The sequence below is a fragment of the Cryptomeria japonica genome, chromosome 9 (assembly GCF_030272615.1).
Source record: "Cryptomeria japonica chromosome 9, Sugi_1.0, whole genome shotgun sequence".
In the NCBI taxonomy this organism is placed as follows: Eukaryota; Viridiplantae; Streptophyta; class Pinopsida; order Cupressales; family Cupressaceae; genus Cryptomeria; species Cryptomeria japonica.
Genome location: NC_081413.1, coordinates 83,651,288 through 83,679,095, shown reverse-complemented (window position 1 = coordinate 83,679,095; position 27,808 = coordinate 83,651,288). Strand labels below are relative to the sequence as shown.

The window sequence follows — 27,808 nt, the reverse complement described above, 5'->3', positions numbered from 1 at the left end:
CCGGTAGAACAAGCCCTAGCAGCTAAAGTTGAAGTAAAGGATGAATGGATCATTGACTCAGGATGCTCACATCATATGACAGGAGACAAAGGTAAATTCTTGAACTTTCAAGAATACAATGGAGGTTTAGTAAGATTTGGAGATGACAAAGCTTGTTCAATCAAAGGTAAGGGTACAATATCTCTTGATGGTAAGCATAACACTGACAATGTTTACTATGTTGAAGGATTAAAGCATAATCTTTTAAGTGTTGGTCAATTAGTTGAGAAAGGATTTCAGTTACAATTTAAAAATGGAAAATGCAAAATCATGAATAGAACTGGTTTGGAAATTGCAACCGGTAATTAGACTAGAGGTAATATCTTTCATTTGAATAACAGTGAAAAGACATGCTTGATTGCACATATAGATGAAAGTTGGTTATGGCATAAGAGACTCTGTCATGTAAACTTTGATTGCATCGTAAAGATCAGTACTACTAAGGCAGTTAGAGACTTACCTAAAATTGTCAAACCTCAGAATACAATGTGTAAGGAATGCCAATTTGGAAAACAAGTTAGAGCTAGTTTCAAAAGTATTCCAGAAAAATCCAATAATGCTCTTGATTTGATTCACACTGATTTATGTGGTCCAGCTAGAACTAAAAGCTTACAAGGTGATAGATATTTCATGCTAATCATTGATGACTATTCTAGAATGTGTTGGGTTACTTTTCTTAGAGAAAAATCAGAAGCACTTGGAAAGTTCAAACTGTTCAAAGCAATGGTTGAAAATAAAACCGGTAAGAAAATCAAATGCTTAAGATCAGATCAAGGAGGAGAATTTACATCTAAGGAATTTAATACATTCTGTGAAGTGAATGGAATCAGAAGACAACTATCAGCACCTCGGACACCACAACAGAATAGAGTTGTTCAAAGGAAAAATAGAACTATTTTGGATGCAGCAAGAAGTATGTTATCAGAAGCAAATTTACCACGTGTATTGGAGAGAAGCAGTCAGTACATCGGTCTATACATTCAACAAAGTTCACATCAAATGTAAAACCGATAAGACCCCTCATGAACTATGGTTGGTAATACTCCTACTCTTAAGTATTTCAGGATTTTTGGAAGTAAATGTTATATCAGAAGAGATGAGTATATTGGCAAATTTGATCTTAGAAGTGACGAAGGAATATTTCTTGGTTATTCATCTAAGAGCAAGGCATATAGATGTTTTAACAAGAGATTGTAGAAAATTGTTGAGAGTACAAATGTAAAGATTGATGAACAATTCAAAGGAACTACAAGGTATATAGACTCTGAATCGGCAACAAAAATTGTGACAAATGAACCTACACTAAATCCACTGGTACAGAATGAATATCCAGTTATCTCGGTACCATCTGAGGATTCCACAATAATTGAAGAACAACAACAAACAAAGACACCCTGGTATGTAAGATTGAATCATTCTGAAGATCAGATAATTGGAAACAAATTTAAAGGAGTTATGACAAGAGGAATATTGGCAAATGAAGAGACATATCTTATTTCTCAAATTGAACCATCATCTATTAATGAGGCATGTGAAGATAAATTTTGGATTAAAGCTATGGAAGAAGAATTAGAACAAATTGAGAAAAATAACACTTGGACATTAGTTCCCCGGCCTAAAGATAAAAATATAATTGGAACCAAATGGGTATTTAGAAACAAACTTAATGAAGATGGTAAGGTTGTCAGAAATAAAGCAAGACTAGTGTGTAAGGGATATTCTCAGAAGGAAGGAGTTGATTACAATGAAACCTTTGCACCGGTAGCTAGAATTGAGGCAGTCAGATTATTCTTGGCTTTTGTAGCACACAAGAACTACAAAGTTTATCAAATGGATATTAAATGTGCATTTTTGAATGGAGATCTTGAAGAGGACGTCTATATTGAACAACCTGATGGATTTTCTTTGACAGATGACAATGATATGGTTTGCAGGTTAAGAAAAGCTTTGTATGGATTAAAACAAGCTCCAAGAGCTTGGTATGCAAGATTGGATAAGTATCTTTTAAAGATTGGTTTTACTAAAGGAAATGCAAACATCAATTTATATTACAAAATAACTAATGATGACATCTTAATTATAGAAGTATTTGTTGATGATATAATCTTTGGAGGAGAAGATGGTTTATGTAAAGAATTTTCTATTAAAATGCAGCAAGAATTTGAAATGTCTATGATTGGAGAAATAAAATTCTTTTTAGGATTGCAGATTTCACAGACTGACAAAGGTATATTCTTGAGTCAATCCAAATACTTGAAAGAGTTACTAAAGAAATTTGGGATGGAGAACTCTAAACCGGTAAACACACCTATGACTACAAATGACAAATTATTTCAAAGGGATGAATCTACACCTGTTAATCCAACTAGATACAAATCTATGATAGGAGGTTTACTGTACTTGACACAAACCAGACCTGATATTATGAATGCAGTATGTATTGTTTCAAGATTTCAAAGTAATCCTAGAGAAAATCATGAATCAGTAGTAAAAAGGATTTTCTGGTACTTAAAAGGCACTATAAATCTTGGATTATGGTATCCTAGAGATGAAAACTTTGAATTATGTGCATACACTGATGCAAATTGGGCAGGAGATGTGGATGATAGGAAAAACACCACCGGCGAAACATTCTTTCTTGGAAACAGACTAGTTTCTTGGTTGAATAAGAAACAAAGTTGTACATCTTTATAAACAGCAGAATCAGAATATGTTGCAGCAGCAACTAACTGTACACAGGTACTATGGCTTAAGCAAATGTTGAAAGACATAAAGGTAAAATGCAAGGAACCTATTACTATATATTGTGATAACACTGTAGCAATTGATATATCTAAGAATCTAGTACTACATTCTAAAACAAAACATGTTTCTATCAAACTAAATTTTCTAAGGGAAAAAGTTGAAGAAAAGGAGATAAAACTGGTTTATGTGAATACTAAAGAACAACTTGCAGATATCTTTACAAAACCTTTGCCCAAGGAGACTTTTGAATATCTCAGAGATCAACTTGGAGTCATACCACCACCGGTAGAGACTTAGACAGTTGATGATTGTCATCAACCGACAAAATTAACAGACAAATCTTTTACTCCGGTCTTTGATGAGGAAGCTGCTTCTCAGGGGGAGTAGTTGGTATATTGAATTGATTGGTATTTTGTATATGAACTTAGTTTTGTTGTAACTTTGGCATTTGATGTCAAAGGGGGAGAGATATCTATGGAAAAACACATTATCTTTTGAGGAGAGATTGGTATTGAAAAACTTTGGGGGAGAGATTGTTGTTTGGGAGAGACTATTACTCTCTGTATGTATTTTGATTTCTGGTTATGATCTTTTTGGAGATTGTTGGTTTTTGGTATTTGGCATTTCTGTTTTGGCACTTTGATGGTTTTTCCATCTTGTGTTGCCATCAATGCCAAAGGGGGAGATTGTTGGTATTTTGGTATGTTTTTGTCATTGATGTCAACACCTACTAAAACACTAGCACTTTGGAGATCCAGCAACATTCATCGGCAAGCAAGTAACTATTGCACAGTTACTGGTATATGGTTCACCGGCAGGATATAATGATCACCGACACTTGGAATGGCATGGAAGACACATGGTTATGTCGAAGACATCGTTTGGACATCTTGTCCTGGAGTTTTGTTCATTGGTACATTCACAGTTGCATATTTGCTTTTACCGGCAAATAGGTCTAGGGTTATCTAGGGTTACACCGGCAGGTTTATCTTTTCTAGATCAGCATGGCACGCTATGGAGATGATTAATTATTGTTGTAAATGCATTAAGCCGACATGTTCAATCGGTTATTGCATCGGATATTATATTGTTTGTAAAATGTTTTTTATTGTAATATCTTGTAGAGCCGACCTACTAAAATTAGTCTTAGGTTATGGTATAAATGTAAGATCTTATTTGTAAGATCAAGTGTGAAATGCGAAAAAGAATTGTGTGAAGGTATATGCGAGATTAAGCAGTGCAATACACGCAGACATCATTTGAAAGTGAAGCTAGGTTTTTGTGAAAGCATATCAGCATTACACCGGTACTGAATCCAGCATATGAAGATGCTATTTTGTGCAGTACATTCTTATTGGATTTAACCATCCAATTGTAGTCAGTGTGACTCCCATCTTGTGATTGAGCAATGAGCTCTAGGCTGTTGGCCTTTCTGCATGTGCAGACCCCATTTATGTACACTTACTATTTGCAGTCGTATCATCTGATTGTGGGTAAGGTTTCCCACCGTGGTTTTTCCCCTTACAGGGTTTCCATGTACAAATATTGGTGTTATGTGTTGTGGATGACTTTGTGTTTATGTTTCATGCATGAATCTTTACCGGTATAGCAATTAACTGTTAAAACTGTCTACCGGCATATTTAACTGGTTTACCGGTATTAAGCATTAAGTTGGTTAAGTTGTTTTTGGTTTGAATTTATTTGACAACTGATTGACCCCCCCTCTCAGTTGTCTCTGGGACCTAACAGCCAAAAGGCTGTCTAAGTTTGACAGCGATCTGCACATCACCCTGACTTCCAGATTAAGATATGTTTTGCTATAGTTGATTTTTTTTTCTTTACTTTCAATCCGATTGCTAAGATTAACATAAAACTAACACCTTAGCCGATATGTTTATGAGCATAGTTCGATCTCCATAATATATTTGGCATCTAATATCATTCGCTTTCAATACTGATCATTCTTATCTTAATGACTTTGATCGCTCATATTATGGAGATTAAAGTCAAAAAGGCTTTTGACACGGTTCCTAGGATTAAACTTTGGAAAAGAATGGAAGATCTTGGGATTCCCATTCATCTTAGAGCTGCCGTCCATAGGCTTTATGAGGAGGTTAAAGTCAAAATCAGAACCTTTGATGGTCTCTCCGAAAGCTTTAGAAGCGATATCGGGGTCAAGCAAGGGTGTCCGTTATCTCCTACGCTGTTTGTTTATACATTGACAAGTTGGGAGAGTGGTTAAACTCTCAGGATGGTGATGGTGTTCGTCTGGGTAAATTTGTGATAAAATTTTTGCTTTATGCGGATGATCTCATTCTTATTGCTAAAGTAGCTCTTGGTTTGCAAGAGCATTTGTATGCTTTGGAGCACTTTTGCAGAACGGTCGGGATGCAAGTCAATATCAGCAAGACAAAAATCATGGTTTTTTCTAATAAGCGGAAACGGAACGAGCATAAGTTTTACTTTGAAGACAGTATTCTTGAAGAAGTTTCAGACTATAAATATCTTGGGATTGACTTCAACAAAAATCTAAATTGGGATGGTTGCAGGAAGAAGAGAATCCTAGGTGGTTGGAAAGCCTTGTATGCTCTTCAGAACAGAAGTAGAGAAGCGGAGCTTTGGGATTGAAAGGCCTCCCAAACTCTTTTTGGGCTTTTAGTTCTTCTTGTTATTCTCTATGGTTGTGAATTATGGGCCAACAACACTTAAGGTTCACAGTGGAAGCAGATCGAGCAAATCCAAAAGCGTTTGATAACAAGCAAGTTCAAGATTAAAAGTACAGTTCCCTATGATATCATGTTGAGCGAGACTGGGGTTGCTCTTATTGAAGCTATTGCTATGGTTTGTCTCATTAGGTATCTCAAAAGAATTGGGAAAATGGAGGAAGGCAAATGGCCTAAAGCGGTTTTCAATGACACCTTGTGCAAAAGAAAGAAGACTTGGATGCAACAAAACATCAAATGGTTGAGTAAATGGAATATCTATCTAAATTCGTGCCCCACAAATAGTAAACAGATAAAGGCTTTTGTTATGGATAAGTTTCACAAGTGGGCTTGGGGTAATGAGTTAGCGAGAAAGAAAAAATATTATATCACAGAGTTCAATCCTACTTTTGATCATCATCAAAAAGCTTATATAAAGGCTAATATTTCGTGGAAAGCTAAGTGTAATATTGCTCAATTAAGAACTAACTCTCATCAGTGCTGTAGTGAAACTGGTCGTTGGAAAAGACAAAAGAAACTTGGGAGGAAAGAGTGTGTATTTTTTGCACATCTGGGAAAGTTGAAACCGAAAAACACTTCATTTTAGAGTGCGACGACTTCAAAGATGTTAGGGACAAGTATAATAAATTATTGATTGAGGGATCTGTTGACGTGTATTTTGTACACTGCCTAACACAGAATAAAATACCCAAGGGTACCTTATCCTCTCTTGAATAAAGCCTCTGATTGCTGAAGATATCGCGAAAAAGGATCAATCAGGATGACTCCAAGGTTCTTGTATGTAGGGTCTCTACGTGTGGATAAGCTCTCTGTGGTACGATGTGATTTGCTGGAATCACAAGGGGACTTACATTTGATGCCTGAACTTCTGATTTGCTTTGAATATTGCTGGAACACAGGCTCTTACTAGCTTAGATTTGAAAAAAATGGAAAAAGGATGAGGGCGAAGAGAGGATCTAATCCTAATACTAAGAATGTAGGAGCAATGATTGATCTTTGATGAAACTCTAACTAGGTCTTGTTTTGACATCGCAGGACCATCTCCACAAGGCTAGTGCGATCTTCGAAGGGAAGCTTTATGATGTTCAAATCATCACTGCAAGCATAGACACCATCAGGTTGATGCATATCAATGAAGAAGCGACAATTGAAGTTAAGCTTAAGCTGAATGATTCCAGTTGACTACACAAGGCAAGTCTGCAATCAACAAACTGCTAGTAGTATGGATATGCGAATTTCACCATCAATCAAGCATATTTCTTCCACTCATCTAATAACATGAAATCAAATATGAGAAGTATAAAGACCATGCAAATTGTCGAATCGACCCATAAATTTCACCATTTCTTCAATGAAGTTACAAGTCTTTTACAACAACATCTTGGCAACAATCTTTGCCTTCTCTCTCTACTCTACTTTAATTGCTATTCTATCAACTAGCTAATCACCTTCTAACTACTCTCTATCTATCTTCTAACTGCTTCCAACTATATTCTAACTATCTATGCCTAATGCCTTTACAAATGAAATGTCAGGGCTTATATAGTGCCCTCAATACAATTCGATGGCTAAGATCAATTCGAGATCAATGGCCAAGATTTTACAATGAAAACCCTAATTAGGGTTTGTTACAACCATTACATAACATTTAATGCTTGACCAATGATAAAATTGTATTGCTTGGACACATGTCCTCTCTGGAAAAAATCGACCAATGAATAGTCGGGGTAGGTACATCAGAGTTCGAGCCACCTTCCATGAGTTAGGTACATTGAATCTGGACATGCTGAGGTGGACCACTGATTGGAGAAGTGATGACTAGGATGCCACCTCGTCTGACACTTGTAACTTGATAGATATTCAACTTGATGTTGTTGAGAAGCTATCTTTAATTAACTCTTCTGAAATTATTTGCTTCTTCAATGAACCCTTGTTCTGACTTCTTGTGTCCTTGATGTGCAGGATGATTGATGTACCTCGCCTTGGAATGCTGGATTGGAAGAGGTCGCCCTTATCTTGATGACGTTAGTCCAAAGAATGCCGTCCTTGTCGATGCTAGGCTGGATCGAAGAAGGTCGTCCTTGTCCATGCTAGGCTGGATTGAAGAAGGTCGTCCTTGTCCTTGCTTGATCGTCCTTGATCTGGCTTGGTTTTCCTTAAGGAGAGTCTTCCGACTTGTAGATCTTTCGAGCTTGGAGTCGCCATCTTGATACCTACACAACATTTCAAAATTAGTAATATATCTTGAAATCTAAAAATTAAACTTTAAAAGGAAGATTCAAGATTTTAATTAGGAAACTTTATGATAAATCTTTGAATTATCATTTCCTAATTAACTACGCAATACTTAGATTTTTCCAAAAAAATGTCTAAAAAATCAAACCTTGAATAAGGGTGTCAAGATGATTTTGCCATACCTCCTCTTGAGAATTAACTCTAAGAAATGATGTAAAAATAGATGAATTTTGCTAGGCAAAATGTAGATCAAAGCTCTCCCTTGGATAAAATTGCGCCTCCATTAGCTAGCTTCTTCAAGATCTGGAAATTCGCCTTCAAATGTAGCAAGAAATTCGCCTCTCCCATAGCCTTCAATATGAATTTCGCCCTTCTTAGTCTCCACTCCTGGTAGAAATTCGCTCCTCAAATTGCTCTTCCAAATCGCACTTGAAATGATGAGTGAATGATTTGGATAATGAAAAACATGCCTCAAATATATAGAGCGCTCACCATTTTATTTCCATGGGCCGACTTGAAAAATAGGCCAAAAGATAAATAAGAATTAAATAAAAGGAGAGGCCGACTTGATAAAAAACATTACATAATACCCCAAGCGCTCCCATTTTATTTTTTAATTTAATAATAATTAATTTTAAATGCCTTCATAATTAAAAAAATTCGATTTTTAGGCTCAAAATTAATTATTAAATACCATGCGCACTTATTAAATGTCAATTTAATTTTTAAAATATCCTGGAGTTCTAGCGAAATTGGCATTTAGTGTAATTTGAAGGATATTTGGCGCCCAAGCATGAAAAATAATGGCCATTAACAAGATCGCTCTGGTCCCTTGGTGAGGGACAGGAGCTATTTTGCAAATCCAAGCTTATCCGTCCTTTGTTAGCCTTCCAAATTATATTCAATGGATAAATCATGTTTTCCTTGGTCTCTTCAAATCATAAAATTGTCTTGATCCCGCAAGAATAGTGCAAATTTGAAATTCAAGCTCCGGTCCTTCAGTGAGGGATGGGAGCACTTTTGCAATTACAAGCCAATTCGTCCTTTGCTAGCTTCGAAAATTATCTTCAACGGATCGATTGTGTCTTCCTCCACCCACCTCAAACGCGAAACTTGCTTTCCTTTTGCCAAAAACTTGCCTTGAGGGAAAATCGCTCTGGTCCCTTGGAGAGGAACAGGAGCGCCCTAGCCAATCACCTTGGTCCCTTGGAGAGGGACAGGGGCGAATTTGTTACTTAGGCCGATTTTCTTCATTGTGGCGTACTTAAGTTATATTCAACGGGCAAAACGTACTTCCCTTGACATCCTCAAATCGGGAAACCACTTAAATCTTGCAAGGATAATGCGAAATTGGAATTCAAGCTCCGGTCCTTCAGTGAGGGACAGGAGCGATTTTTGCTCTCAGGGCCAAATCTTTTTACTTTTCACTTCAAATTTCCTTCGCTGAGGAAAATATCATCTCTTTACACGCCATGAATAAAAGTTCGAGTCCAAACAAGGTCTAAAAATGTGTATATGAATAAAATCGCTCTGGTCCTTCAGTGAGGGATAGGAGCGAATTTGACCTTCTAGGCAAAAACTTCATCATTTCATTGTTTTTGATCAAGTCTGGATGCTCTATCATGCTCATTTCGTCCTTCACCATGCTTTTGATGTCTCAATTTAACCAAACAAGGTCAGGAATGACTCCACTAAGCTTTTTCGCTCTGGACCCTTGGTGAGGGACATGAGCGATTCGCCTTGGACCCTTGGAGAGGGACAGGAGCGCTTTTCGCTCTGGATCCTCAGTGAAGGACAAGAGCGAAATTTGACTTTTCGAACTCTCTATCAGGACAATTTTAATGGAATATAACATTTAAGTATAAGAATACTTTAAGTTATATTCCATATATACTTTCAGGATGTTTGAGAGTGGTTTCAGGCCTCCAGGAGTTATATTGCAAAATCTAGTTTTTGGAGGTTTTTCAGTTTCCAGACTTAGCCAAATTCAGGATCAGGACATTCCAGACTTAGCCAAATTTCAGGATCAGGACATCACTCAAGCCGGACTTGCTATCCCATTGATCTCCCCGACAGCACTCAAAATGCAAAGGCTAACTAACAAAACCCTAAAAGACCAAAAACAAACCCTAAAAAGCAAAAAAAAAAAAGCAAGGGTCCCCATTTGCAATGGGGCGATGTGTGAAAACGTCACAACAGGATCTTGGTATGATTTTTTCAGTGAGGTTTTTGTCGAGAGGTTGGGGCAACTTGTCAGCATTTTACACAGAAAGCGGGCAGATTTGCAGAAAACGGTTAGATCTAATGTGCTGTCCCATAGACTTTGTTAAGTCTCGTGGACATTAAAATAAATTTCTTTCTTTCTTTCATCTTCTTGGACATTACTTAATCTTACGATAACTTCCCCCATCGATGCTTGATGATTAATATGTATCATCGATATCTGCCACTTAATTAACATTCTTTACTTATCGATCTGAGATGATGAATTGATTGTTTATGGAGGGTATGCTGTTAACATCGGTGAACATAACTAATCGATTGTTAGATGCTTAAATCTTTGTCTTGTTATTATTCTTTTGAGACTATACCATAGCAACGTCTTAGAAGAAACTTTCCTCGTGACTTTCCTTAGAGAAGGATCAACTCTTCAAGGAATATGGTACTCCTTAATCTGAACTTAGACAATGTTAAAGATCATTTATGCTGTCCTTATTAATTCTCCACGATGCCCATGGAGCATTAAATGGTTTGTTTGTATCAGAGTTATAGGACTCACAGAGTCTGGCCTAGACTTGGCGAGTCTTGAGGCGGGTCACCTTTGCCGAGGCCAAAGGACCTTGGACTCTGACTCGGCCGGGTCTGGCCGGGTCTGCGCAGATTCGTGAGTCTATCAGACTTGGTAGACTCGTCGAGTCTGAGCCCCAAACTCTGTTGCCCAACAAGTAAAAAAAAGGCAAAACAAAATTATAAAGTTAGTGTAGTCTCCATTAGAGACAAATTTCGAGGATGTGACGAGTGATAAAGCCAACACAAACCTTGGACATTTGAAGATCAAGATGACATTCCAGATTTCATCACTCACCAATTTGACCTAACTCTGACCTTCAAAGATGATATTCACTCACCAAGCTTCATTGACCTCCTGAAACTCAAACAAGACACAATTAGCAACAAGAGCAAAACTTTGTCCTAAGGAAGACTTTCAAAGATGACCCTAACCTGGAGCATCTACTGACTCACCTTTAGCTAAAACAGAGACCGCTCTCTTAGTGATCCCTCTGGCAGCACTCAACATGCAAAGGCTAATAGACAAAACCCTAAAAGACCTAGAAACAAACCCCAGAAAGCAAAAAGTAGGGGTCCCCATTTACAATGGGGCGATGTGTGAATACGTCACAACAGAAAGTATGAGCAGAAAATAATTAGAGTAGAGTAGGAAGAGAAGGCAAAGATTGTTGCCAAGATATTGTTGCAAAAGGCATGCAAACTTCATTGAAGATATGGTGAATTCTATGTGTTGATTCAACAATTTGCATGGTCTCTACTTCTCAATTTGATTTATTTAGATGAATGGAAGACTTTGTGTATGATCAATGGTGAAATTCGTATGTCCATATTAGTAACACCTTGCCGATGGTAAAGTGCCCTGCGTAGTCAGTTGGAATCATTCAGGTTAAGCTTAACTTCAATTACTGATGGTGTCTATGCTTGTAGTGGTGATTTGAAAATCAAAAAGCTATCCTTAGGAGATTGCACTAGCCTTGTGGAGATGTTCATAGTATGTCAAAGCAAGACTTAGTTGAATTTTACCAAAGATTGTCTATTGCTCTTACATTCTTAGTGTTAAAATAACTTCCTCAAACCCTTATCCTTTTTTCCTTTTTTTTTTCAAAATCAAGTGAAATCCCACGTTCCAACATCATTCGAGCATTCAAGCATTCAACGTAAGGCCACCTTGTGATCCCAACAATATCACATGATATACAACTGAGTCTATCCAAGAGCATGTCAAGACCTGACATTTGAGAACCTTGGAGTCGTCCCACTTGATCATGCAACTTAGCATTTGGGAGTCTTTGTTCAAGAGAGGATAAAATACTTGGTATTTTATTCTATGTTGCATAGTGCGTAAAAACACCATCAACAAAATTGGCGCTAGAAGGAGGGCCTGATAAGTGAATATTTGAAAGCGAACTCTTGAATTGGTGAATTCGGTGGAAAGAAATAACATTGGATCGTCAGTTGGGCTTGCAAATCAAATGAAGCACTTCACGTCGCTGGAACCAGTTGAGCCTTTAAAGCTGAATTCGAGATTTGCAAGATCTCTCTTATTTCAAAAATCCAGAAAAAGCGAAAAAACTAGAAAAAATCCAAAAAAATTAAAAATCAGAAATTCAAAAAGGAAAGGTTTCTCAATGGAAGAGCGGCGGCATCACCACGATGAGTAGGAAGTTGACATCCTTCAAATTTGGTGGAGATTGAATGCGCAACTCCATCCACACCGTTTGTCAAAATTTGGATCGTCAGAATAGTGTAGAATCCATGAAACAAATGAACATGATGAAATGCATTGCTTGACATTCTTGTCAAGGATGGAATCAGCAGCACGAGGAAAGATCTTCTTTTGGGATATCCCTAGGCTAGAAGTAGAAGAAGGCAATTTCAGTGTCCCAATGAGTAATGATCCTCTTTCAAGATTCTTAGGGATGATCAAAAGTCGGCTTGCTATCAAAGGTAGATTGGAGGCTTAGAAAAAATATTGCTGCCAACATGGTGTAGGATTCACAATGCACCCCACTCTGAGTTTACTTGCTCATTATGCGAAATGGCTATCAATCAAGTCAGATTTCAGTTTGGATGGCCAGTCTTATCCAAGGAAGAGTGTATCATGAACAGATATTGGAGTGAATACCTTGCAGCTGAATTTAGAAGAACACATGAACAAGACATTGCTACATCATCCAATAGTAAAGGAAGCCAATTGCAAGTCGATGACACAAGTCCACATGATGATCAATGTATCACAATCAAAGAAACGGGACTCGGACTCGGCAAGGCCAAATCGGACTCGGACTCGGGACTCGGCGTCAGACTCGGCTCCAGACTCGGCTGGACTCGGGAAAGTGAAAAACTCAAAAAATTTAGAGATTTTTTAAGATTTAAAACTTGTTTCATGCACCCTTTATTGAATAAGACACAATAACATCATCAAACTTGGCTCATTTCATTACATAATACATACACAAGTATACATCTATGATCTATCACATAAGCATAAACGCAAATTGTAGCTGAAGGAAATAACAAACATAGATATATAAATATTGTCAAATGTATACAATATTACAAAACTCATGGAATAAAAAATCCATGTCATCATATGATCATCATCAAATGTTCCATACAAATAACAAAGGTAAATACATCTACAAGCCTATGGCGCAGAGGAGTCTGCACCCTCCGGCCCCGACGTCGGCTCCGATGAAGGCCCCGGCCCCCTACGAAGGCGTCTAAGGTAGGTCATAGATGATTGGGCAGCCATAGCCGCTCCTCGTGACACCACGCCATGCTCACCAACATCAGGAACATCTATGTCACTGTCACCATCTGTGTCACTATCACCATCTGCCTCTGAATCTCCTCTCTCTGCTCGTGCTCTCTGCTCCTCCTTTGCCATGGCTACAGCCTTAGCCTCTATATCTACCTGGTCGATCCAATCAATGTCATCATCACTAAAGACAGCCACAGGATCTGTCTCAATGGCCCACTTTGCCTCAGGATCAACCTCATCTAGAATGATAGGAGAGATGTCAGCTAATGCATTCTTTCTCATTCTCAGGCGGAGGTTGTAGTGAACAAAGATAAGATCATTCATCTTCTCCACGGATAATCTATTGCGCCTCTTGGAGTGTATGTGCTCAAACATACTCCAATTGCGCTCACAACCAGATGCACTGCATGGTTGGCTCAAGATGCGAATGGCCAACTTTTGAAGATTTGGTGTCGTTGGGCCAAAAAAGCTCCACCAATTATCTGAGTTTGAAATGAGAAAAATAAATAAAATCAGTCTCTCATAAACTCATTTAACAATATACAATAAAACTAAAATTAAGCCTTACAATTTATTTTTACCTGGCATCATAGTTGTCCTACTTTCTTTGGCGATAGGACGAGAAAAGGTCTCCCCTTGTGCATTTGAGAACAACTATAGCTCTCGCATAAGATCTGTCTGAGTACAACCAACAGGTGCCATCTTCTCCATGACTGAATATAGCCCATCAAGGACCTCCGCATCAGCCCTGAAAGTAGGGCTAAAATGGAATGCCGGATTCAAATAATAGGCTGCTGCATGGATGGGCCTATGAAGCTGATGATGCCATCTCTTATCAATGATCTGCCAAATGGGACCATACTTGCTCTCATCTCCTGCATAGATAGATTTGATGCCCTCTTTCGCCCTATCCATGCCCTCATATATGTAGCCCATTGCGGGCTTTTCTCCATCCGCAACTCGCAACAAAACCACCAAGGGCTTAACAAACTGTAAAATTGAAAATATTGTGTAATTTAAAACATGAGCAAATAAGAGAATATGATGAATAAGTTATAAAACAAAAAGTTAAATAAAAATTGTAGAATTTATAAAAAAATTACCTTCACTATCTCATCACAAGGGCTCCAAAAGCCTCGCTCATCAAAAATGCAGTCAGCCATATCTTTCCCTGCTGGGGTGGCAGCATAGGATGAGGAAGACCACTCCTCACCAACAATCATACGTCTCAAGGCCATCTTACAACGAAGCATGGACTGCAATGTGATGAAGTTTGTGGCAAATCTTGTGATTCCTGGACGAGCTAACTCCTTATGCTCTGTGTATTGTCTCATAAGAGCCAACACCCACGAATGATTATATACAAATTTGCACACATTTCTTGCCTTTTCTACACATGTCTTGACCCATGGAAGTTTTCCAATATCCTCTAACATGAGGTCAATGCAATGGGCGGCACATGGAGTCCAAACTATAGATGGGCGCCTCTCCATCAATAGTCTGCCTGCAACAACATAATTTGTTGCATTGTAATTAATGAGGTTACAAAATAGAAATTAATTTGCAAACAAAATTAGTTTGTAATCAAAAGTTTACCTGCAGCAACATAATTTGGTGCATTGTCAGTCACCACCTGTACCACGTTCTCTTCACCCACCTCATTAATCACCTCCTCTATCTGCTCACATAGGTAGGTGGCATTCTTGCAATGGGCGGAGGCATCAATAGACTTGATGAAAACGGTGCCCCCTGAAATAAAAAAATAAAGCAAGATCAATGATCATTCAATAAATCATTAAATGAAAAATAAAAAATTAATGCCTAAATGAAACTAAAATTAATCAATCACCTGCGGAAGAAACAAGAAAATTAAGGAGAGTTCTATTTCTCCTGTCTGTCCAACCATCAGTCATGATGGTGCAACCTTTAGTGCTCCATATTTGGCGTTGATCACCCAATTCTTTCTTCACATCATTCACCAATTCAGTCAAAATGGGTCCCCTCAAATCAAACTCAGAAGGGGCTTTGAACCCCGCCCCACAAATGGTAAGGGCATCAACCATTTCTTGCCAATAAGGTGACCTGTCACAAATAATTTTAATGAGATAAGTATGTACTATGTATAATGAACTATATACAACAAAAATTAATACGAACAATCAAATTATAAAAATTAAAACAATCAAACATAAAACATTTACCTGGCTGTGAAGAATGGAATACTGCCATAGATCCAAAATCTGCCAACTGCCATTTTAGCAGCATCATGGACCTCCTTGTTCCAACCCATGCTCTCAAGTGACTGTTGGGACCCAGGAGTAGTGCGAGGTGCAAAAAAGGTATCCAACCTAGATTTACGAATCCTAGGTCCAATGCTAACACTCCCACTACCACTGCCAGTGCTAGGAACATGAGAAGGGGCAGAGGCACTGGCATTGGCACTTATAGAAGCAGAACCGGAAGCATGAGTAGTAGCAAAATGAGTGGGACGATATGAAGGTAAGGAAGAAGGCCCTCCAACACAACCTAATTGTGTCCCTGTTCCTAAAGGTGCATGTCTCCCAATGACTGTGAGATCCTCTTTTTCTTTCCTTTTCCTTTCAATTTCTTCAACCATTACATAGCAATCACGTACGGCCTCAGTGACTGCTTTTGTGCATGGGTTGGCATCATGCCCACGCACACCAGCAATATGGTATTTCAATCTATATATGCCTCCATGGAATATTGTTTTGCAAAATATACACTTTGTTTGCCCTTTTCTTAGCCCTGGAAAATCCTCATGATATTTCCAAGCAGGGTCCTTTCTAATGGGAGGTCTAGAAGAGGACATTGTATGATTGTTTTGTGAAACTTGAGGCAAATAAGAATGTGAAGGTTGCTGCAATAAAACATTACAAATGCAAAAATAAATTAAGACATTCATTCTGTGTTGTGCATTCATAATTTCATTCTCATTGAACATTTTTTTCAAAAAAGCTAAAGTAGGGTTTGCAATTTTTTTTTTTTAAAATTGTAGGGTTTGTCAAACCCTACTTTAAAAAAAATAAAATTACAAACCCTGGGCCTACATAGTAACATAGAAAAGATTTTGGAATAAAATGTAAAATTTTCAAAAAAAAAAGAATAGAAAAATGAATTTTTGCATATAAGAAACAAAAAAATCTCAAAAAAACAATGTTACCTCTTAGAACTCTTGAAGAAAATTGAAGAAATTGAAGAAATCTTCCTTGCTGGTTTTTCTTCAATGCACCCTTGTTATTCTTTTTATCTCACTTTACTCCTCCTATTTTTGCAAATGAATGAAATGAAAGTCACTTTTAGGTATAAAACAAAAATAACACAAAAAAAAAAAGTCAAAAAAACCATTTAAAATTGTTTTTTTTTTAACTTTTCATTGACTTTGCCGCCGGCCGAGTCCCAGGCACGGGACTCGCCGAGTTTGGCGAGTTTGGGCCAAACTCGCCAAACTCGGCGAGTCTGGCAAGTCTGGCTCCTGGACTCGGCAAAGTCCGAGTCCGAGTCCCCAGGACTCGGCGAGGGTGACTCGCACTCGGACTCGCTGAGTCCAGGCAAGTCCAGGCGATATTCGTTTCTCTGATCACAATAGATAGCTTTCCATGCCTTACACCTAAGGAAGGATACACAACAAATTTGCCCCCAAGAGGAGGAATCACAAGAAGATAATGTGAGTGAGGCAGTTGAAACAAGAGTAGTGATAGGCGATGATCAAGGTTTAAGTTCGATAGTCAAGGAGGATAATGATTCACATCCATTGCAAGAGGAAGAGGAGTTCCTTGAAAAGATTTCATTCCTACTACAAAAGGAGATCTTTGAGAATGAAGTGCAAGAGATTTCAGGCGATCTTGGAGAGTAATATAATCAAATAGAATAGTTGAATGAAGAATTGCAAGTTATCACAAGTGTACCCAAGTACAAAGAACAATTAAGAGGGCGCTCAAAGATACCATCACCATCATGCTATTCGAAGGAACGCTAAAGGATCTTATAGAAGAAACACAAAAGGAGTCATTGCCAATGTTGTTCCAAGCTAAGCAAGTTATTGCCAATGGCTTGATTCATCATCAACTTTGTGTTAATGATGTGTAGCTTCGGTCAGATAATTTTGGTCGTCGAAATCAAATGCTTAATTGGCCTATTGGCCTTAAGCATTTGATGTTTGCTCTATCCTTACAAATTATCATAAATTGACTTATGTGTTTTGCCTTCAAATTAAATGTAATTGTTGATTGGATTTAATATATATATATAAAAGTTGATTATTAAACATATATATTATACCCATTAGTTGATATATTAATCGACTTGTTACATAATGCAAGCATCAAAGTCAAATTGTATTAGCCTCCACGGATCGGTGGAGAAATGTCTCCGTAGAAACATGTTTCCACGTAGAGGCATGCCTTCGACGAAGGCGCATGCCTCTTTCCTTTCCTATATATGGAGGGAGGCTGCTGGGAACAATAATATAGAAATTGAAAAATATCATACAACCAAATTGGAAATTATAACTTGTGTTTTGCTTCAGAACTTTGCGTATATCAATACACAGTGCTGTTTTCAGATTCATACCTGTTCACATCAGAGATCATAATCAGTAAGAATCAAACATAGTGCAGAATTAACAGTGATTATTAAAATTAAAGCATTGCATTCAAATCTGATATAAATTAACACTTCAACCCCTTGAACACTACAAGAAGAGCGGCTAGCTGATAACACGGTTCAATTTGATGATCAATATGTTACAGTGAGCGATAGTTTTGTGTAGCTTATATCCAAGGGAGTTGAAGAAGCAATGAAAGACATTCAGGTCACCAAGATGCTAGCAAGCAGAGATCAATACACAGAAACATCAAGATATGAAGTTACACAAAACATGGATACCTATGAAGATTATCAAGCAATTGAGAAAGAAGACAAAATAGAAGGCATGAATGACTTGGAGGATCATCATGGTCTACTATCACTAGATGCTTCACCATTCAAAGAACAAGGAAATAAGCATTTACCACCTACTCAAGAGGAAATCGTCCTTGGTGAGTATTCATCACTACTACAAGAAGAAGAATTAGATAAAAAGCTTCAAGCCGTCCCAAAGGAAGACATTTCAAGCATTATTGAAGTAATAGAGCCATAAAATGATGAACAGTTCGAAGGGCCGCTATCACTTGAGATCATATACCAAAAGCAAATTGAAGAAATTTTCGAAGACTAGCTTATCAGGGAGACTCTCATTTTTAAAGACATGCTTATGAAGTGTCACAAGGATGCATGGTTTATGCAAGATATTGGACCTGTTGTCATCGCAAAAGCAAAGAATGAAGAGCAATTCGAGGTTACGCTAGCTCCAGTCCTCAGGATTCTAGAAGAATCAGTTAATGAAAATTTGCATATCAAAGATGCAAGTGGAATGATACATTCACCAATGGTGGCCTCCTGAAGCAGCTGACAGTCTCTCTTCCGATGATGCACTGTTGGATAGCGAGCAAGCACTTCCATTCAAGCACAAACAACGCTAGGTTGTCTCTTTCCTTAATCCTAACTTTGAAAGTTATTATGATTTTGACTATGGTGGTTTTGGGAAAACAACTTGCATTTGGATGGATCATGGACCTAATGAGTTGCCTCAATTGATCATTTTGAGTGAAGTTTTGCTTGAGTATGAGAGTTGCCTTGTGAGAGCATACCTTTCCGAGTTTAAGGACGAGTTTGCCCATCTTCGAATCGTTACTGTTGCCATGCTCCTGTTGCATTACTTGAGAAATTTTGCAAAGTCATGTCGCTTCTTTGAGTCGTGTCCATTTTAAGAGTCTTGTATATAGCTTAGAGTAGGTTTTCTTTCTACATGCTTTAGTTTAGAGGTTTTGTTGAGCCAAGGTCTTAGTTTGCCTTGATTCATTTGACTCATGACTCTTCAATGGCTTAGATAGTTTAGCCGTTTATTTTTTTAGTTTAGTTGTTGGTTTGCTTTAAGTTTAGTTTGCTTTTGAGTCAATTGTTTTGCTTAGTCTAGGTGTCCTAAGTGGGAGCCTTCATTTGTGAGAAAGGCATTTACACTTGCGCATTTTGGATCTTATGTTTGGTCCATTTTCAAAATTTCTATTCATGAAGTGCTTTTGAATCTGAGGTTATTCCTCTCCGGCTTTATCATTTGGTTAGAATTTGTACTTGACTTGGAAGAGAATTGTAAACATTTATGTAGCACTAAATCTTAAGAATAATGCGATAAATTTAGTGGCATAATGGTATTAGTAGTTAAAATTCAGGATTCACTTCTACTTACAAGGCTATAAATCTTAGTTGACTCTAGAGCTGTTTGACACTCTACTGGAGTTTGTTATAATTGAAGTTTATTATTATCAAACAAGGAGCTAAGACGTGACACTTTACATCTGATACATTTATTCTAATAATCTTTTAAAATTTTGATGAGCAGTGAAAATTTAGCTTTCAATTTGTGTTCGACTTTTGTTCTGTGAGAAGAAATAACACAGTCAGAGATTTTCTGTATGTGATTTTATAATCCCAATCTAAAATTTAGGTGCAGCACATTTATATAGGCTATGATGCTGTCTTCAGATAAAACTCAGGGCTCATTTGCAGGACTGACGGAATCTTTTATCTTACAAGAAGTTTTGAATTTAGAGTCACTTCATATTCTGCACTGCAATTTATAATACCTCAATGCATTTTCAGAAAAAAAAGTTGAGATATGACACATGGTATGATAACATTTAGTTGTAATAAGAAGTTAAAATATTTTTGCTTAATCGGTTAGTTGGTGCTTGTCATGAATATTTTTGATAGCAGTTTCTCATGATTGCAGAGGATGGAATGTATGCACTGAAGAAGGTGTTGATCCAAACTGATGAGCAACTACAGTTGGTGAAACAAGAGATACAAGTGTCATCTCTTCTAAACCATTCTAATCTGCTTCCTCTTCTTGATCACTCCATCATTGCAGTGAAGGTTGCGTCTTCAACACTTGTATTTATTACCTTTGTTTGGGGAATTAAGTCACAGAGATGTTTCTTGTTTTAATTGCTTCTATTGAAATCCTTTATTGCATGCATGACCTTCATTAGCATTTAATCAAGTTTTCTGATAGAAAAAGGTTTACACAGTTAAAACCAAAAACATTCAAGTTGCTATTAAATTTGTTAATAATATGGAAAACATCAAGCCTTGAATGAAAAATAAAATTATTGTCATATCAAGGTACAAATTAGTTTTATCTTCGATGTGTTTAATCTTGCTCGCAATTCTTTCCTAAAAACAAAATGTAGGTAGAGAGTTTTCTCTTTCATTATGGCATGCATACAAAAACATTATGGATGATGGCATTAAATGCTTGCCTAGAGAATTTTAGGAATAATGATGCATCAGGAAAGGCCAGTGAGAAAATATTGTGATCAAATAGCATGATCCAGTGAAGGTAATTCCAATTGTCAGGTGTTTGCCTGCCAATTTGATTATAGGAATCACCTTTTGTGTGATTTCTTAGTTCTCGTTGTTAGGAGATTTGGGCTACTAATAATGCTTGTTAGTATGTAATGTCCCTAATTGGACAACTCTAGGAAATAAATGATTTATCAAACATGTGCAAGCTAAAACAATAATCAAATGCCCATTGTAGATGCCAAACCTTGGATGATTAGCAATAATGCAATGCTGGAAACCCTTGTAAATCAAACTTACATTTCCAAACAACAAATTCAAACCCTAATTAATGCTGATATTCTTCCTCAAATGCAACATAAACAATAAATATGAATTGTTTTGTGTCAAAGATATCAAATATGACTGCTGATTTATCACTGATTTCTTATGGGCAGTGATACTGTCATTCACCCATGTTTATATGAAACCCTTACACATTGAAACTAACCAAATATGAAAGTTCACCAATGTTTATATGAACCATTATACACTAAAATTGATCAAATATGAAAGTGGAATGAGTTGCTAGATAAATTTAAATTATGATAACAACAATAAACATGGAATCACCAATATGGATACGCCAGATCTCATTTCTATTTATGATAACCAATGTAATCAACCAATAAAATATATATCTGATTTGCTTGCAAATATTAATCAATCCAAATCTTTACATGTTGAAATCTTCAATAAATCACTCAGCAACATTGTAGCACGCTCAAAATAAATTTAATCTGAAAGCCAAATGCGATTCTTGAATATAATCCCCTCAAATGGTGATGAGGTTTTTCATCTCGAAACCCAACTATGGAAAGCCAAGAGGGTTTTCATCTTCCGAATCTCCAATACCAAGGGTTTTCATTGTTGAATGCTTGAATCTTTAAAATGGAAGGAATAATGATTAAAAAATCAGGTGATTTTCTTTGAGCATTGACTTCTCTATTATAGGCATCTACTTCAAGCCATATATTATTTTATTTTAATTTATTCTCTCCAAGTATTTAAAAATATTTTAAATTATCTTTGGTAGCATCTTTCAAAATATGTACTGAATAAAGTGTTAAAAATGCACATTTAAATATAACATAGCCTTATATTTATAATAATATTTAAATTGTCCATTTGAAACTAAAGTGATTGGGCCCACCTAAATATTATTATTTTAGCGTACAAGAAATGGGGATAGGCTAGAGGTCTTTTCTATTGATCTAATCCCAAATATGGGACATGATAGTATGCTTTTCCTAGAATTGCTTGCCCTCAAGCGATTGCAAGTTTAGATGCTCAAGAATTACCTTGCCAACACTATGAATCATGTTGTAATGTTCATTGAGTTTGGATCCTACCCTTTTCAAGTGAAACAACACTTGCCAACAAGTACTATGAGATGAAGACCTATGCAAACTCAGATGCTCAAGTATCATTGTGCCAAAATTATGAATCATCTTGTAATGTTCATAGTATCTAGATCCTGTACATGTCAAGTGAAAGAACTTCTGCCAATGAGTACTACAACTTCTCACACCTCCATTATGAAGAAACACATACTTATATTGAGAGGAGAGGTGAACCAGTATAAGACACTTAATAAAACTTTAGCAATCACAAAGAAATAATCAAAAGTAAAAAGAGGGCAGTCCAATGCATACTCAGCAGGTAGGTGCATGGATGAATTTGCCAGTGAGCGAACTATTATCTGTATGACTGAATCACACACCTCCAAACCTGCCTTAGAGGACTGTACGATGGTGGGGTTGGATAGACGTTTGATATCAGCAACAGAGCGTTCATGCTGTACATAACTAAAATCACAGGAGTTATGATGGCAGAAGGTTTAGGAGTGATGTTTACTTTTCAGGGAGCTTCTCCTGCTAATTTGAAGAGAGGTTTATCCTCATGTGCTGTTCCATTTTGTGTTGTCTTGAAAGAGACAAATCAAATCGCTAACAATTTATTGCACCCACCATGGAGCATGTATCATTGAAGAGTTGGATCTTGCCACCTCCCATTGAAATATCTTTGGTGGATGAAGTCTACCCTAAATCATGGAGGAAAACAATTATTTTTGATTCTGTCCTTCAATCATTCAATTAGCTATCGACAACTGAGGTTTCTTTTTTGTTTGCTCCTAAGCTTATGGAATTTTTTGGTATGCTGGAGAAGAAACTACTCAACCATTTGTGATTGTAACAACAGCCATAATGGGCTTCCACCTCTTCCTTTACTATGGGGAAATAATATTGATCCATTAGCATTTAAAGTTCACTGCTATTTCTCTCATGGCTCTCGAAATGGATTCCCCCAGTTTCATGGTGATGGTACTCAACACCTAGATAAACACCTTGTAGTATTCTAGGGGTATACCATGAAGATGCAGTAGTTCAACTTTTTGTCGACACTTTGGTTAGAGTAGTAGTAGAGTGGTATGGTCATCTTGTTCCGAGTCCCATCACAAGTCGGTCTCTCATGAATGAAAAGGTCCTTATTCATTTCAAGTTGTTGTTGGTTGGACACATTTTGTTCATGCCACTATAAAACTCAACATAGGAACATAATGAGTCCATAAGAGAATTCATCATGTAATTCAACAACTTTGTTGGAAGAATGAATGCAAATCTAAAGCCTTCTTAGAGATTCTCTTGAATTTTATTAATTCACTTTTTTCAAAGCTTTGTATTTATGTTCAAAACTAGTCAAGCTGATGAGTTGGAAGAAGCTAGGCACAAGCAATCAAGTTGGAAGATGACATGATTACTACTAAAGAGATCAAGAAAGATTCGATTTGACCATTGATCCAAAGTTTAGCAGATCCTCTTTTCCAAAAGGTTGTAAGAGATGCAACCTTTATGAAAGGCCATTTCCACATAATGCTCTACCACAACCATATCAAGGCATTCTATGTAGGAATTTTGGCCCTTTAAATGAAATGAATAGTTGTAATTGTTGTCATTTTATGACACCCTTGGTCCATCAGACTGATCAGAGATATGTTCCATGGACCGGCGCGGCTCCAGTTAATCAAGGAGAGAAGAATCATGAAGTGTGAAGTGTTGCCTTGTCCGGAGGAAGTTCCTCCCTTGGCCTTTTCTTCTTCCCTGAAACTCCGGAACCCAGAGGTTCCGAAGTTCTTTGCCTTGGCCTTTTCTTCTTGCCCGAAACTCCGGAACCCCGAGGTTCCAAAGTTCTTTGCCTTGACCGCTTTTCTTCCTTCTCCGGAACTCCGGAACCTCGAGGTTCCGAAGTTCCCTTCCTTCCTTTAGCTTTTCTCCAGTTTCTCCGGAACTCCGGAACCCCGAGGTTCCGAAGTTCTTTCCCTAGCTTAGCCCCTCCTCTCCTTAGCCTTTCTCTCTTTTCCCCTGAAACCCCGGGGTTCCGAAGTTCCTTGCCCCTTTTCAAGTTCCCTCTTTGGAACTTCGGAACCCTGAAGTTCCTAGCCTTTCTTCTATCCTTGCCCGGAACTCCGGAACCCCGAGGTTCCGAAGTTCCCCTTATCTCTTTAGCCCCTTTCCTCTCTCTATCTTGGAACCCTAGCCTTGTTTGTTGAGGTATGACACACCTAGAATTGGATGTGGTAGCTTACCAGATTCAACATTCAACATTTGTACAGTTTAAAAAATGCAACACATCTCTTAGGGATTTGTATAGGAGCCTTCATAATCAAAGTCCTAATCATTTCTAATTTGAGCTCTTTGTATCACTAATTAATGTGACATTTAAATTAATCTTATGCAATTGCATGACTGCATGACTGGTGAATCTTTGGGCAACTTCTGATGAGCCCTTTGTGGAACATAGGGTTAATGCTTTGGGGAACCTTCTATTAACACTTGAAGTTGGATCCTTGAGAATGCAAGGTAGCAAATTCCTGCACATTCACCCTACAAAATCGTTCTCTTACCTCTTTTGTCAATGAGACCAAGTTTTTTAATGTACATCTTTTATAATGAGACTCATTTTTTGGGAAACATCTTTTCTAGAAATTAGACTTGAGCATCTTGCTTGAGTATCATCTTTTGTTAATGATGTCAACGGGAGCTTTGGAAGTTTGGATTCCTGTTGGCATGTTTGTTGAAGCTGGATTTGATACTGGTGCTATTGATTTTGCATGAGCCTCAGAATCAATATGCTCAATCTCCATGAGTTGTAGTTAATGCCACCTTGTGGGATTTATTTTTATTTCCTTTTTTTTCGTTAGTCTTGCTGTGAAGGTTTTATTTTCATCATCAATGGTTTGGTTTCCGAGTTAAACTTATCTCTTCCCTTTATTATTTACCATTTTCTTAAGTTTTGCTTCTTTTTTGCCCCAAACTAAATCCTCTTATCTTCAACACTCAACAGCTATTTTCAGAGTCTTTTTTGGTGCAAACTAAATCGACCAACTTATTTCTTCCATTTCTTTATGTACTTATGTTATCTTAGAACCTGAATTCAAGAAATAAGTTTACCAGATGGCACAGACATCCATTGATTTCTTCTAGCATGAGCAACACTACAATGCATGGTGACAAAGTTTAAGCACTTTTAGCAACAATATAGTGGTCAATTTCAGTGTAATATATGTGTCAATAAGAATGGCCTTAATCATTTGAATGATTATCTGTACAAACTAGAGTCAAGCAACTACCTTTTGAAGATGTAAATCATCAAACAAACATTTTGGGTTATGCAGTTGTTGCAGAATGTATAACTTTACCATAATTTCGAAGAGATACTATATACTGTCTTTACCACAATAGAAATAGTCACGATAGTCAAATCAATGTTCAAAATCTAATCTATTTTATAATTAAATTTAGGTTGTCATTGATTTTTCCATGGCAAGGTCTCCTTACCTTTTTACCGTCCTATTTAATTTTAGCATTTCTAAGAAAGTTACTATTTTTTATAAACTATATTTCCTTGCTGTTAATGGTTTATTAACTCTAATATTGTAAATTTCTGGAGCTCTCTTTGACCTTAGCTCATACATTTGAAAGATTCAACTATGTCGCAACTTGCTGGGTCTCCCAGACATGCCATGTTGATCTGTAGCAAGTAATTAAAACAAATATTGTTTGAACTTCAGAGGTTTTTTCTGACAATATAGTTTTATCTATTTGAAATGGGTAGACATCATTTTGCCTGTTAATAAGGAAGTCGACAGCAATACAAGTTATATTTAATGTTGTTTAGATATAGGGGATTGTAATATTATGGAAAGAAAATATGTTATTGATGGCAATGCCAATAATATGGAGTATTGGGTGGGTTACATCTTCGATCAAGGCACCTTGTTTAAATTAAGAAATATAACATACGTGCATGAACTTATTGGATAATCTTGTTTTTTGGACAAATTGGTAGTTTTCCTAGCACTAAATTATTGAATGTAAATTTAGATTCCTTTGAACAATTTTGAGAAGTTTTTAGTTGTTTTGACCGTGCCCATTAGCAACAATTAAAGTTTGCTACAATGCAGGGAACACAGGAAGGATCTTGGAACCAAGAAGCATATTTATTGTTTCCTGTGTTTTTGGATGGGACCTTGCTGGACAACACCCAGAAAATGAAGGCAAGGAGGGAATACTTTCCCTCTGACACAGTTCTTCACATATTTAGACAGGTTCCTGTTCTCATGCCTGCATTACACATATTCATGCTATTATAGAAGGAGAAATTTCTTGTGTTTTTTTAAGTCCATACAGATGAATATTTATTAATAATTTAATATGCATTGTTGATAGTTAAACAATTTTTGCTAAATTTTATAATGTAGATGTAAATGAACTCATTTTTCCTTGTTAATATGTTTTTTTGATAGGTCAAATATATTGTGTTGAATGCTATAACACAGACACAAATGGATCATTTTCCTTGTTGGCATTGTAATCTGATTTTCAGAGTCATTTATTGAGGTCATCTTGTGCTTTCTTGGAACTGTATGATATCTGTCCAGAAGACAACAATTTCACGAACAGTAGAAATCTATTCATACATTTATGGTGTTTACTTGCCCTTGTATGTGGTACTGTCTGCTAGCTAGACATCTAACCTTGTAGGACACGTTCTCTCTTTTATTCCAAGCACATTGACTATCAGCCGATAGTTCATTATTATGTTTGCTCCAAACTTAATACAATTCAAATCTCATATGCATAAAGCAAGTCCCCACTCAAGACATGGAAAGTGTTCATCCTCATATATATATGACTATATATATATAGAGTTGGACTCCTATATATATATATATATATATGTATGTGTATGTGTGCTGACTATCATGTAGCATAACACACACACACACACACACACACAGAGTTTCCCACTCTAATTATACATAATCATATATGTATTTATTCTTTTATCTTATCAATTATAAAGAGTTAAAAAGGATTCATGATTACTTATTCGAGTAATTCAATTTTAAAATGTTGCTTTAAAAGAATGCCATAGTTCGTGACAAGGATGCAACAACCCCTAACTACTAGACTGACCGTCTAGGGTTAACCAGAATAGGCACTGAGTTGCGGCACCACACCCTAAACCCTAACTCAACATAACAAGTCTAAAACTTACAAGCTTAGGGTTCTAGATAGCATTAGGTTCTTCATCTATTACCTCCCGTTCCTGATGATACTTTCCCTCCCTTCTCGGAGGATGATGAATTCCTTGTATCCACTAAGTCAAAACCATGTAGTTAGTCCGGAATCTCATCTTAACTTTAACATATTCAAACATGATAAAAATAGCTCGTATAAACATAATGATTTAAAACAAAATCATTTGCATGTGCATTGCGAATCACTATTCAACAATATGGAACATGTATCAGTCCATTTGAACATTATAAAAATATTAGGGGCACAAGAGGGATGTAACAGTCATATAGTGTGCTTCATTGCTTGCTTCCTGGATTGCATCATCTTTTTTGTTGACCAAAATTGTTGTCTTTACTTTTATGTGTTTGCTTTTTTTAAATCCAAGTCAATGTCTGTGTAATGAATTATATTCGTATCTAACATTAAGATTACATATGGGTATATGTTGTTGCTTGTATAATTGATTT

At 36.9% G+C, this 27,808-nt stretch overlaps 2 protein-coding genes across 3 annotated transcripts in view; one reads left to right on the top strand and one right to left on the bottom strand.

Moving 5' to 3' along the window:
- Positions 1-27,808, top strand: part of LOC131030218 (uncharacterized) — an 81,281-nt gene that overhangs the window by 13,858 nt on the left and 39,615 nt on the right. Inside the window, exons 2-3 of one of the 2 annotated variants that reach the window (XM_057960943.2) lie at positions 20,147-20,289; positions 26,222-26,365. In XM_057960943.2, coding sequence (XP_057816926.2) covers positions 20,147-20,289; positions 26,222-26,365 — 287 coding nt within the window. The remainder of the gene's footprint in view (positions 1-20,146; positions 20,290-26,221; positions 26,366-27,808) is intronic. The other variant, XM_057960944.2, reaches the window with a different exon arrangement.
- LOC131858026 (uncharacterized) lies at positions 13,523-15,724 on the bottom strand. The gene is made up of 5 exons (XM_059210871.1): positions 15,146-15,724; positions 14,893-15,045; positions 14,400-14,800; positions 13,878-14,286; positions 13,523-13,778 (listed from the first exon to the last, which is right to left on the bottom strand). Exons 1-4 carry the CDS (start codon positions 15,357-15,359, stop codon positions 13,951-13,953), a joined length of 1,104 nt encoding a protein of 367 aa, XP_059066854.1. The 5' UTR covers positions 15,360-15,724; the 3' UTR covers positions 13,523-13,778; positions 13,878-13,950.